The sequence below is a fragment of the Delphinapterus leucas genome, chromosome 9 (genome assembly GCF_059928025.1).
Source record: "Delphinapterus leucas isolate spDelLeu-1000000601 "Yukka" chromosome 9, BTC_Dleu_Yukka2, whole genome shotgun sequence".
Taxonomy (NCBI): Eukaryota; Metazoa; Chordata; class Mammalia; order Artiodactyla; family Monodontidae; genus Delphinapterus; species Delphinapterus leucas.
This window is the reverse complement of record NC_143137.1, coordinates 42,136,046-42,149,838: the sequence shown is the minus strand read 5'-3', so window position 1 is coordinate 42,149,838 and position 13,793 is coordinate 42,136,046. Positions and strand designations below refer to the sequence as shown.

Genomic DNA, 13,793 nt, shown 5'->3' with positions numbered 1-13,793 from the left:
GGGAATGAAACAATTTTAAAAGGCAGTGTGGTATAAGGTAGACCTTGGTTGGAATACTGAATCTGCTACTTTCTAGCTCTTTAATCTTGGGCCAAGTGATCTCACCTCTCTTACCTTATTTTCTTAAATGCAAGAACAGTATTAACTTCACAGGGGTTGTGGTGAGGATCAGACGCTGTAACCCTTGTAAATCACATAGCAAATAGGAAGTGCTTAGTAAACTGTATTATTATTGTCGTCGTCATCATTTTTGACAACTTCATTGATTACTGACTTCCAGTTACAAACTAAATAAGAATGTTAGTGATGGATGTCTTCCATTCCATAGCTGCTAAAAGTTGTCTGGTACTTAGAGATCAGAAATATACCCTGTTAACAAGGCAGTATTTTTCATGTATCATTTAAATAAAATATAATAATTTACCATTATGAAATTTGAGCAACAAAACTTACTTTCAGATGTTAAAGATTTTCCACATCTCCCCCTGCGCCGCAACCCAGACAGCTACCTAAATCTACAAAATTGGGTATGTCTTTCCTGGGATAACAGGGCTTACAATGTATGCCCTTCACCCCAAGGGCCTAGCAGAGAGCTTGGCTCTCAGGGGAGGTGTCTGATACATGCTGTGGCAGGACGAGGGTCAATGGCATGCAGTGTTGTTGCTCTCTTGTTCTTTGGCTAACTTGGGTGTGGTGGGTGAGTGTTAACACTGGTTGACTTTAGAAGAGTTAAATACTAGTCACTGTGAGATAACCGATACAGAATCAATCTGTTTCCATGCTGAGATATAAGCCAACAAAGTTACAGGGCATTAACTGGCATTGAATTTTTGAACATGCCATCTTTTTATGATCCCAGACCTGAATAGGAATTACTGAAACAAATGAGACGTTCAAATGAATCAAAAGAAACTTAAAAAAAAGTTATTTCTTTGTGTAATGCATTTATTCCAAGGAGTTCAAGATACCTATGCTCAGTCATAAAACTGGAATAAACTTGAAGTGACAGAAGTAAACCATTTGCCTCCTAATCCTGATATAAGAAAAACCTGACCATTCATTATATGTTCTACTAAGAAGATAGAGTTTTCAAATCATACACACACACACACACACACACACACACACACACTCACACACACACAATGGAAAAAAACCTAAGCTTTAAATAAGGTCCCCTCTTCCTCATACCACTCCCACATTAATTTCCTTTAGGAAAGGGTGTTGGACAGACTCAGACCGCAGACTGAGTCTCAGATCCCAGGGCTCCTTGAACCTCTGCTCAAGCTTTCATGGGGCTAAGAAACACTGATAAAAATGTAGACGTTGTTTCATCGAAGAAATAAATTCCTGGAAATAAGAAATTTTCCTGGAATGCATCTACAAAGGGGGCTTCTTCAGGACTGATTCAAAGAACTTGGCTAAACACCACAGGATCTAAAAATATTTCCTGGTACTTTTCAGAATACACTATTCCTGGTAACAAAGAGTTATATTAAATAATAAAATTTTAAAGCTAAAATGGATATTAGCAACCATGTAAGACTTAAACAATTTGTCAAGGTCTAATCTTAGCATAATCAGACTAGAACCCAGAGCTCCTGAAATATAGCTTAGTGCTATTCCCATCCATGAAGCTGATGCTAATATTTAGGAAAACATATCAGTTCTGGACAACTGATCTCAAAATGAATTCTCAGGTCTTTCTGGAAAAACTCAAACAGTTCTTACAGAAGTTTCACATTGCAGAATACTAGAACCATAAAAAAATTTCATTTATCTCTGCAAAGATTTCAGTGGAGCCCAAGAAATTTTAATATGAATGACATTAAGAATGATCATGGGCCTACAGAAAATGTCTCTCAGATACTTCATAAATTTTAACCTGAAAAAAAAAAATCTGTCAATGAAAACATCTGAAAGAAAGGACAATTCTGCCAACATCCTTGAAGGTAAAAAAAGTCAGTTATCTTTTCCAATACATCAAGTAACAGAAGCCTGTTAACCTACTTCCAACATCCCAACAGTGCCACCAGCAGAGTTGTTAGTTAACCTGGTTACTCTGACTTAGTCGAGATAAACAAGATCTCCTGTGGGCATATGGATGGTGGCAGTGCCTGAAGTGATTTACTTGGTTCCAGGTTCAATCAACCATTTGAAACCATGTCTAGAGCTCTCTCTTAACTATGTGTAACCGTCTTTTTTGAGAAAAGTTTTGAAACTCTTTTTCTGAATTGCATAAATCCAGTAAAAACTAAAACCTTAAGTAACAGGAGCCTTAATAAAGGGGATAAGAGAGAGAATAATTATATCAGAATATCTAAGCCAAGGAAAGCAACTATGAAAATCCCAGTGTGCTTTCTGGCAAACGAGGCAAAAAAAGAAACAGTATTCTCCTCATCAAAAAGAAGCATGCATGTCTGTCTAAAGTTTTCTTAGCATAAAATCTAAAACAGATTTTTTAAAATGTGAATCTTTATTTAAGAGTATGAAATAACAGCATAGACAGTTCCTTAAAAAGCAGTCTTAGCAAATACGGAAAAGCCTGTGTCAATGGCTATTTGTTCTATTAACTGTTGATAAGAGCTAAGAGTTCCAATTTCTCTTTTCTTCAACATTTTAATGAACTTACTGATGTAAAATCAAATTGTTTTGTTTTTAACTGCAAGACTTCATTGTGTTTTAATATTCATAAGGCTCTCTACAGAGGGGATATATAATGAGCTAACAGCACTTTCCCACATTTATTTGTACATAAAATCCTTTTGCCCCATTGCATCGCACAAGAATGTATTCTATACAACACACTTTGGGAAACCCCCATAGGAGGTCTCAGCCCCATTCCCTTTATGCTGTGTTATCTGACATACCACTGATAGAAATTAGATGTTTAATCCAAGAATGGGCTGTAGTAACCTCCAAAATGCACATTCCCTTTGTTTAGTTGGTGCAGGTGTTAAAGCAGTTGCAGAAGTAGGAATCCATGGTGCCAGAGGTCCCTGACCTTCTTGCATAGAAATGGCATACAGCATCTCTGTAAATGACCTCTTGACAATAGCAGTCAAGGTTCCCTGTAGAACATATTAATGTTCTCATAGAATGACTCAGAGCTGGAGGGTGGGAGGGGGAAAGGGAGAGAGGAAGAGACATCAAGGGAGGAAGCTTTATGTGATTTCTCCATTCCATCCCAGGGAATCCGCATAGTCCAAGCACTGTACTCACATGGCCATGTTGATCCAGTTCATTGTTGGTGAGTTTCACCTTTTCAAAAGACACCATCTGTTTAAGTAGCTGCTCACCAGTAAAAGGAGAGTCTGGATGTACATACAGCCTAAGAAAATTATGAGAGAATTTTATTGAGACTTTAAAAAAAAAATCTCTTTGGGTTATAAAATATTCTGATTCTAAAGGAACACAAAAATCTCATATAAAGTGAATTTTATTTGCCTCGTATAATCTCAAATTTAGTAATACAGCAATAGCAAAATAATGCTGAAACATCTAAATGTGTTTCTTTGTGTACCAATGATTTAAAAGGGGTAATACTAATGGTAGTATATATATGTCAATCCTAATCTCCCAATTTGTCCCACAGGAAGCTCAGCTCAGTGCTGAGATGACCTAGATGGGTGGGATGGGGACAGGTGGGAGGGAGGTCCAAGAGGGAGGGGATATATGTATACATATAGCTGATGCCCTTCATTGTACAGCAGAAGCTAACGCAACATTATAAAGCAATTATAGTCCAATTATAAATAAATAAATAAATAAAATGTACTTAATACATTTGCTGCTATTTGCTGAACAAGCCATTTTTTTAAAGGTGGGTTTTTCCCATCAACCTAATCAACTACTAGTCTGCTTCTGTCAAATATAAAATCCTATTGTTGTAGATATTTTCAAAAGAAAGACTAGGTTATAACTAATTGCAAAATGAATTCCTAGTATAAGCACTGCTAAAAAGCAATGAAGACAAAGAATTTAAAAGAGGAAACAATTCTAGAGAATCTATTCATTTAAACTTGAAGGTGATTCAATTTAAAGTTCATGTTCTTTATAAACAAGACAGAATAATTTTAATACAGTGACCTGGGGAATTTTTAATAGTCCACAGATCACATAGTCTGTTTGCTTCTCCCGGTACTTTAAATATTACTACTTTCATCATCACCTAGTTAAGTGCTCACTAAGGAGAGTGAAAACAAGTTGGGTAAGCTTCAAATTATTCAATGTATTTATCTAACAGCCTAAGCAAAAAAAAAAAAAAAAAAAAGGCTTTGATGGGAAAAAATATACTTATCAAGTATTTATCGTTTATTGATCAGCTGCTATGTTCAAGGCAGTCTTTTACTCACTGACAGTTAAATGCAGGTCATTTGTTTTGCCTGCAAGCTTCACACTAAGTACAACTCTTTGTAAATCACAATCCTAGTATCCACTCAATATAAGCGTTTCTGAAGTCAGGTATGTCATAGAACTAATGATAGAGGAAGGAAATATCCTTGATTTAATGGGATAAATTCCTTTATCCATGCAATGGGTTATTTATATCTATATTTTGTGTAGAATATTTATAACTATCATTAAACAAATATTATGGTTGGGGCAAAGACAAGGAAAAATAAAAAACATATTCATGTAAAGAACAAGAAGTCTATGCCGTGGTTTGTCACACAGAGGACTAAGAATAGAAGAATTGGGTGCACGTGCTGCAACTCACAAAGCCCACAAGAAGCAAAGCACAAAACAGGCTGACAGCACTAAAGATTCTTACCAGACCCATACAAGAACTTAGGTGTTTGTCTGCCTGTTTGTTTGATTTTTTTTTTTTAAGGAGTGCTCAAAATTGCCTTTCAATTGAAGTATTCTTTGATGACACAACCATAATAGCTTTTCAAGTGTCACCCCTCCAAGGCTATAACTTTATAGGTGCAGTTGTTTTACTAATCAGCACCATATCCTACCCACTCCTCCAAAAAGGTTCAAAAATATTTAAAGTCCTAGAAGTTGATGAGATGGTCCCTCTTTAAGTATCAGTTCACCACATATGATAACATTAATAAAGATTAATTTATTTAAATATCGACTACTTTTAAAAAAAAGGAAATGTCCTATATGAAAATATAACATTACTTAGGTCATATATAATGTCTTTTCCATTACTATGATCAAATGATATTGTCAAGCATCATTTCTTCTGATAAGGAACAGCTGACTGATAAACTTCAGTCTAAAATAAAGTGCTTCAAAGAACTAGAACTGCAAGGAATTTCTACCATCAGTTCAAAAATGGTCACCTCCCAAGTTCTTCACCTTTCCCATATGGAGCTAGAAAATATAGCACTATGTCTTTTAATAATAATAAAGAACAGTTGCTTATATGATCTAGAATATTTCTATCCTATAATGCACAAAACATTTCAATCTAATATCAATATAAGTAAGCTGAACTAGTATGAATGAAAAAGCATACAGGAAGCCCCGCTTCCCTCAAGTCCTCTGGGACTTAAAATTCCAGCAATAGCTTAAACATGCTTCAGTTAAGACAGTGTATTGGTACATGCTTTCCTTTTCCAGCCAGAACAGATTAGTAACATAAACAAGGCATGTCATATTTCCAACTGGCCTGCACCAGTTCCCCATACCTTCAGATAGGAGGAAAATGTATGCTAAATAAGAGTGATTAACTTCTTAAAGGAAAGACTTAGAGAAGAAAAAGAAAAGGGGTTTGCTTGTAAAAATGGTTAGGAATCTGCTAAAATACTTCTCTCATTCTCTCTTCTTTCTTCCTCTCTCTCCCCCCTTTAAAAAAAAATTGTAAATTTTGGAAAGAAGCTCTAGAGTAATGTGAACTGGCTAGTTAATAGTAGAGAACACTAATTATATTCATTTAAATATCTATTGTAAATTTGTAAATCTTTCTCCTTTTTTTAAAAAAAAATCAGTGACATTTAAAAAAATTTTAGTCCTAAAAATTATTTAATATGTTATTTAATATATCAATTTGGAAGGGCTGGGAAGATCTCCTTCCTAGTCTCTTGTGGGAATGGAAAACTTGGAGAGGCTTCTTTTAATCTCTTCTCTAGTGTATTTAATATACTGTAAGTTCAATAATATGATCAACCACTAAGTAAGCTTAATATTCCATTTGAACTGTATGTGTAAACTGTGTTGGTTCTGTGCCTTGACTTAGACTCCAGACTTGATACTAACAAAGAACCATACTTTGAACTATAACTTCAGAGTTCCTAAACCTGTACATTTAAATAAATTCTTAGCTCTGATATGAACTTCCAATCAATTATAAAAATTACTTAGTCATAAAACAACTTTAAAGCTGTAAGGCTTGGTTTTAGAACCCTAAATGTAAAGTCAGCTAAGATTCATTGTTTGTATTAAAGTATGCAGTTAGAGTCCTGTTCTTAAACTATTAGTATTCACGTAAGTAAGAACTTGCTGGTTTTTTTCCCCCAGAATGCTCATTTGGGCAGTAGCAATAAAGGTTTGCATGTCATTTTTAAAACGGAGTTCTCCTGGAAAAACATTACCATTGAATAGCACAAAAACCAACATGTTTTGTTTGGGTCATTACCTAATATATTGAGTAATTTCTCAGTAAAAGAATATTTTTTTAACATCTTTATTGGAGTATAATTGCTTTACAATGGTATGTTAGTTTCTGCTTTATAACAAAGTGAATCAGCTATATATATATAAACATATATCCCCATATCTCCTCCCTCTTGCGTCTCCCTCCTACTCTCCCTATCCCACCCCTTTAGGTGGTCACAAAGCACCGAACTGATCTCCCTGTGCTATGTGGCTGCTTCCCACTAGCTATCTGTTTTACATTTGGTAGTGTTTATAAGTCCATGCCACTCTCTCACTTCGTTCCAGCTTACCCTTCCCCCTCCCCGTGTCCTCAAGTCCATTCTCTACATCTGTGTCTTTATTCCTGTCCTGCCCCTAGGTTCTTCAGAACCTTTTTTTTTTTTTTAGATTCCACATATATGTGTTAGCATACAGTATACAATGGAATATTACTCAGCCATAAAATGAAATGGAGTTATTTGTAGTGAGGTGGATGGACCTTAATATTCATACAGAGTGAAGTAAGTCAGAAAGAGAAAAACAAATTCAGTAGAAGAATATTAACTTGATGTTGAATTACATTTATCCACTAATTATAATGAGGGAAAAAAAGAGTTTGCTTTTCTTAAAAATCTCTGAGCCTTTTACTGGTCAAAAACAACCACATTTTACCAATATGGTATTTACTATGAAGTTATAACCACGTTATAACAAATATTTACTATAAGCAACTACTACTTTACTAAAATGCACACTTCTGAAAAGGATTTTAGGGCAGCCACTTCATCAGTAGGTTTATTCTGTTTGGTGTTAGCCAAATAGAAATGATGGATGCCATATGAAATGGGTCCAGATTTCTAATAAATATTCCAATTGAAATTTAAGAAAAACTTTTAAATGAATTATGATGAAAGATAAAATTAAAGGCAGTGTTCTGCATACAAACTCCTGCCTTTCTCAGAGACTAACCCATATTTTGTGTAGTTAATCCTGGAGTGTCTGGGCTTGGAAAGCTCTCTTACCAGAACTCACAGCTTTAAAAACAGACCTGCTTAAAATTCAAACAACCAGGGCAGGAGACAGTCTGCCAGCAAGGTTAATACACATTTTGCTTGGCTGGAAAATCTGGAGGCACAAACCTGGCTGGCAGCGGAGGGTCTGCCTTGCCAGCCACCAGCCAGGAGGACCGGTGGTAGGCATAGCGGTACCTCTTGTTGTCCACAGGGACGATGTCCATCAGGACTATGTACTTGGCCTCAGAATCCACGCCGGAAAAGGACACACGAATGGTAGGAAACATCCTCCTGACACAGTGAGACAAAGAGAATCACCCGAATTAGAGAGGGAGGAAAAGGGTCCGCCTTCCCTCCCTACCCAGCCCCCAAATTCTTTGTGTTTCCTGTAAAGCCATTCAGAGATGTGAATACGGAGACTGACCTTCTCCCGAGCCTAGATAATCTTAAGTGTCATCTCTGTAGGAGTCCTCATTAATACCCAAAGGTCTGCAATTAGGGAAAATCCTGTGCTAAATCATCAAGCCCATTAGGCTCCCAGACCAAAGTCTCCAGAGCAGACAGAGTCCTATAACCTCCTTGCCTTCCAGGGAGAAAACTCACTCTTGCCTCAGTAGAAAGCCAGAGCAGGGTTCTCAAGTTGGGTTTCGTTTTGGGAGACTTTGGGCGGTGTATCCCAGAGTCCTGAGAGCTGGAGCAGTCAGGCGCCAAGGGGCCACCGACCCCCGGAGCCTTAGCCCCAGTCCCAGGAGCAGCCTGCACCTGGGACTTCCTGCCTGCCCTGAGTCAGCCCACTGTGGCGCCAAGGGGCCCCCTGCACCAGAGCTCCTTCCTACCGGGAGTGTGGTCGTTTCAAATTTCATTCTTCCTCCCAGGTTTTCATTTTAGTTTTTAATGGGAGCCTCTGCAAATTGAGGCTGATAAAAGGGAGCCACCTGCCTCCCTCACAGCACCCAGCAGCCCGCCCTGTACCCCGGCATGAGCTGCGTTCCTGCTTCCCTCCAGATGCCGACCCTGCACCCAGAAGCCATCCCAGGCTGCAGGGGGCCAGAGATCCCAGTCCCATGCCCTTAGGGCAGGGGTGGGGCTTCCCACTGCCAGATCCCAAGAAAGCAAATGCCTGGACATCTGTCTCAGCAGCTCTTTCCAAAAGCAAGTCTGCCGAAAGAAACCCTCCTTGAGCGAAGCTTCCTCTTGGAGCTCAGGACCAGTAGAGTTTCACCCAGTTCCTGGAAACTCCCTCTGCCACCCAGGGCACTATTCCCTTCTCCCCACTCCTCACTCGACAAGCCCCCCTACAACCTGCCAGACTTGGTGATGATCATCTCTGTGCCCAGCTCGTGGAATTTGTCCCAGAGCTCCTTGGTCTCCAGGCTGCAGGCAATTTTGGCCATTTCCTCGCTGGGGATGATGGGGGTGGTGGGGATCAGCGGCTCAGTGCACAGAGAGGAGGAAGATGGGCTGCTGTTGCCCGCGACGCTGCCACCAAACTCCCCGTGAGCGTCTAGGCTGGTCAGCTCGCCCAGGGGCTGAGCGCAGGACGACTTCTCGACAAATTGTTCTGCAGGCAAAGAGAATTGAGAATGACAGCTAATTCTGTCAAACAAAGATACAGAAAGGAGAACAGCACAACTGAAATAGGTTCCTGGATTGACTTTGGAAAAGTTACGCACAGAATCTCCAGAAGGACAGCAATAACCCATCACTATATAAATTAAGCCTGAAATTCCTGTGAAGTGACATGGCTCCTGCTTGCTTACGGAACCAAATGAGTGAGTTTTAGAACCATGGTTTGTTACCACCATTACTGAAACCCACTTTGGAGAATAGAAATGCGAGGAGTGGATAAAGAGAAAGGCATGATCATAAAGAATTAAAAGCAAGTAGTCCTGTTGTTATCCCTCCCATGTTCTAGACTTCACAGCTTGTGGGCTCTAGTGCCAGTTCTTCCTCATTGACAAAGAGGACACTTTTCTGCAGGGAGATCAAGGGAGTGAAGAAGTCAGCACCATCCTCACTTTGAGAGGAACTTCCCTTCCCTCCTGGAGTCACCTCCCCATAAGAAAAAGTGAAAAAGGGGTGTTGGGGGGGTTAAAAAATTGTCACTTCACTTCTCTGCCTGGCTCCGTTTCCTAGGCTTTCAGATGTTACATTAGGGCATTTTTATAATTTCCCTCCCAGCCTGAGATCTTATGAAAGACTAGCATATTTATTGCTTGTTAAATCACAGGAGTGCAATCTCTGGGCCAATTTTTTGGACCAGGCTTGAAACAAGTACTTGAGGGATGATATGTTTATTTCTCTCTCTGTCAAGAACGTTTTGGAAGTGAGCAAAAGAACCCCAAACCCAGAAGAGCAGAGTATTGAAGTAGGAAGAACAGTTTGCCATCTACCATCAAGCTGAAACACCACTGCCTACGAACCAAACACTCTCCCCCACAGATGATAAGGGCCTGGGACTACACCAGTCACTTTGATGGAATACAGGGGGAGCTCTGTAATTGTCCCAATTATCTTGCATCCTTTAAAAAAGAAACTACTTGAATCCGCAATGTGAAACTGAACTTCAAACAACTCTAAGTGCCCTCAAGGAATTGAAACAAGTTTTATATATATATATATATATATATATATATATATATATATACACACACATACATACACACACACACACATAATGTTTTATTTCTCACATTTCTCTTTTGACTTGGGGCAGGCAAGCAGGAAGTAGAGAATTTTTACCTTCTTTTCTCTTAGAAGAATAATCCAACTCATGGAAGCATTTTAAATTAATAATAACCAAATTATCTTATCCTTCTGTTTTCAAACTCAAAGAGAACCATGCCATGGTAAAATCATATTTTTTACTAATGTTTTCAGAAACACATTCACATAACATCTTTATAGGGAATTAACAAGTAGCCTTAGAAATTTTCTGACAATTGAAAAACGCAAATGCTGTAAGCTCCAGACTAACCAGTGGGTCAGGGTTGGGAAGTGGAGGAAGAAGAAAATGATACAGAAATGCTCTAACACAATGTTATATGTCGATTATATCTCAATTTTAAAAAAAATTAATGATCTAGTCGTCTGAGGTGGTTCTTCTGAGTAGATTTAACGTGTTTAAATGAGCAGTAATGAGACACTTGTGACTTCCACCGTACAGTTTCTTCAGCATCTCGCTAGTGTTTCATTCTCTCTTAACAGGTATTTCACATGCCCGAGTCCTTGGCTTACAGCTGCTAATTGTGCTCTGTTGAACTGGCCCCTGAAAGGGACTAGAATGCCTTCTGACAATTGAAAAACGGTTCTGGTTCTTTTTGGAGCTGGTCTCAAAAGCCCTAGGGGAGGGAGGATGCTCATTTTACAGACTGGGGTGAGGGTGGAGGTACCGTGAGCTGTGAATGGTTTTATAGTTTAGAATTCAGAGGAAGGTGGGTTTTTTCTCAGGAAAGTGATGTTGTAATGACAGTGGAGCTGAAGCTGGCATGTTTCCCAGTCTACTGTCTGTACTTCTGTCAGGAATTTTAACCTGAAATCCTTTTTTCCTGCTAGCTACCAAATTATAATGGGGGCATTTATAAAGAATTCAGAGGCCCCCTAAATAGGAGCGGATAATGTTGGGAAGTGCCACAAACGTAACTTTGAAATTGGTGGTGAATTTTTTTCTAAACAGTTGGAGTTTGTCTGATTGGTTGTTTCCATTTCTTCGGCAGGTTTAGATTTACATAGGAGGATAGGTGGGAAGAACCAGGGAAAGGGAGTGAAAACCTTGGAGGAGACTTTTTGACATGTTTTCTGGAGATCTTCCGGTTTCCTTTTCCTTGGTTCTAAGTTGCTGCAGGGATTTTAGTTCTCTCTTCTCTCTCTGCCCAGGCCCCTTATTTTTCATCTCTAACATTTCATCTTTTATATTATTATTGTTGTTTCAAGGTGTGAGATGTTAAAATGTTGAGAAGGACAGGGAGAAGGAAGAAAAAAATTGACTAGCGTTTAAAAGGTTTTAAAAATATTACCCTAAGTTCGCTATTTGATGCTTTCCACAGTTTTAGGGCTACCAGATGATCAGGGTGTGGAATAATTATTACCCGGGGACCCAAGAGGTGATGATGAGAACACTTCTTTCTCCCAGTTGTAAACCCTCAGTTGTAAAGGGACTTAAAACACTTATCTCCAGCAGTTTCTTTCCCACACAATTCACTCGTGGTGAGGGGAATATAGTCCCTTTTTTCCCTTTACTCTGAGAGTAGTGTCTTCTATAAATGGTAAAGGTTGTTAAACAAACAGTATAGCTAAAAGTTGAGGAATCTGGGAAATGGTAACTGGCTAATGTTTTTGCCAACCTCCACTGAAAATGACGGCAGTTATGAAATGATGTCTTACAGATAAGTCTAGAGCTTCTGTGAAGAAAATGGTTCATGCGGGGGCAACTGGCTTATTCTACAGCACTTGACAGTTGTCTTAAGGAGCTGACTTTGTGTAGTCTATTCAACTCGGGGGAAAAACAAAATTAAGCTAGTTTCTTGTGAAGTCAGAGTCTCCTTGGTTTCAAATGCACAAGCAGGTGTTACACGCATCGTAAATCCTGTTGAGTCATTAAAAGGGGTTTTATTAGTATTTATCCCCTAAATGTTTTTATCCCAACAAAGTTACACACACCGGATGTCCGACTTGACATAAGGATTCTAGAAAAATAGGTAGGGAAAGCGACTAGCGATATACGTAGGAGATACGAAACCGGTTGCATTTAACAGACTGTGAAGTCCCTAAAGAATTCGGGCCTAAGAGAAAAAAACAAATCTCCCACCCGCAACGTATAGTCTATGGCCTGAGGTTCAGAGCTGCCGCGAGCCGGGAAAGGTGGCCACCCTCGAGAGCCTCCTGAAGCTAGGGAACGGAGGGACAGACAAATGTGCAGCACTCCCATGCCTGCGCACCCCGACGGTCTAGCACGCGACTTACCCAGTGGTTTGATAGTGTTCTCCGTAGCTTCCTTCTCTTTGGAGCCGCCGCTCGACATCAGCGCGGCGATGGAGAAGGCGTTGGCCCTGGAGGAAAGCTGGGGCTTGGGCGACGCCGTGAACTCCATGGCCCCTAGTGCGCGGTCCTGGCCAGGGACCTGGCCTGCTGAACTGCCGTCCAGCTTCCCCAAGAGAGACAGAGACTGAAACACAGCGGAAAGTTTCCAAGTGCAATCACAGGGGAGTCGGGGACTCTAGATGAGTCAGCCCCAACCTCCCGAGAGCTCCACACCGGCCTCTCCTTTCCCCCACCGCAAGAGCCTCGAGCCGCAGAGACTTCAAACTAGCCGGAGAGGACCAACCACGGTCTCAGCTAGGTGTGCAAGCACCGGGACGCTCCGTAGGACCACAGGCTGTGCCTCCGGAAGCTGGAGACAAGCATCAGCTGCGCAAAGCCCAGGGGTCCTGCAGCACCCGCTCCACGTCTTTCCTCCCTCCCCACTCTGGGGACAGTCGGAGCGGCCAAGCGCAGCTAAAATGGGGTGGTTGCCTGGGAGCGGGAGCGGGAGCGTAGCCGTGCGAGCGCGGAGGGGCGCGGAGGACACTGCGCCCGGGCGTTCGCCTCCCTGCGCCTTAATTTGCTGGCAGCTGCGATCCCCGCGGCCCGCAGCCAGTCAGCGCCGCCACACGTCACCGCTTCCTGATTCCGCCGCCGGGGGCGGGGCCGGGTGGGGAGGGCGCGCCCGGGGCGCGGCGTCCGCGTGGCTTCGCTCAGCAGCCCGCTGGAGCATGGCACCCGTTCGGGGAATGGGGTGACACCACCAGGCTGGCGCAGCGGCCGCGGACACAGCCCGCCTGGTCTCGCAGTCCTGGAGTGAGAAGGAGGTGATCGCTGTCGGGAGGGGGCATTTTGTTCGCGTCCTAAGACCTGGGATCTCAGGAACGTAGACCAGAGGAAGCCTCGGGGAGTTTTTCCTCCTTCCATTCTTTTTCTTACTGGTGCTCAAAGTTGCAAAAGGAAGTTAGAAAGCGCTAAGTAGGGCAGAAACCGACGCCGTAGAGCTGGCGCCAATGGGCCAGATCCCATTCGCCGGGCAGCACCCAGGGCTGGATACCTACACTCGTTGGGCTCCAAAATCTGGCTGCTAGACAGTGGGGCTGGAGAGATGTAGCCCTGCAAAAGATACGCTAAGTGAGGGCTGTGAGCATTTGACAAAGGATGATCTCA

At 41.3% G+C, this 13,793-nt stretch overlaps 1 protein-coding gene across 1 annotated transcript in view; it reads right to left on the bottom strand.

Annotated features, from left to right (window-relative positions):
• Nucleotides 1-13,221, bottom strand: part of TBX20 (T-box transcription factor 20) — a 57,188-nt gene extending 43,967 nt beyond the window's left edge. The window contains exons 1-4 of the mRNA XM_022583543.3: nucleotides 12,567-13,221; nucleotides 8,907-9,165; nucleotides 7,731-7,895; nucleotides 3,223-3,331 (exon numbers count right to left, since the gene is read on the bottom strand). Coding sequence (XP_022439251.1) covers nucleotides 3,223-3,331; nucleotides 7,731-7,895; nucleotides 8,907-9,165; nucleotides 12,567-12,693 — 660 coding nt within the window. The 5' untranslated portion in view covers nucleotides 12,694-13,221. The remainder of the gene's footprint in view (nucleotides 1-3,222; nucleotides 3,332-7,730; nucleotides 7,896-8,906; nucleotides 9,166-12,566) is intronic.
• Nucleotides 13,222-13,793: the final 572 nt, after the last annotated feature.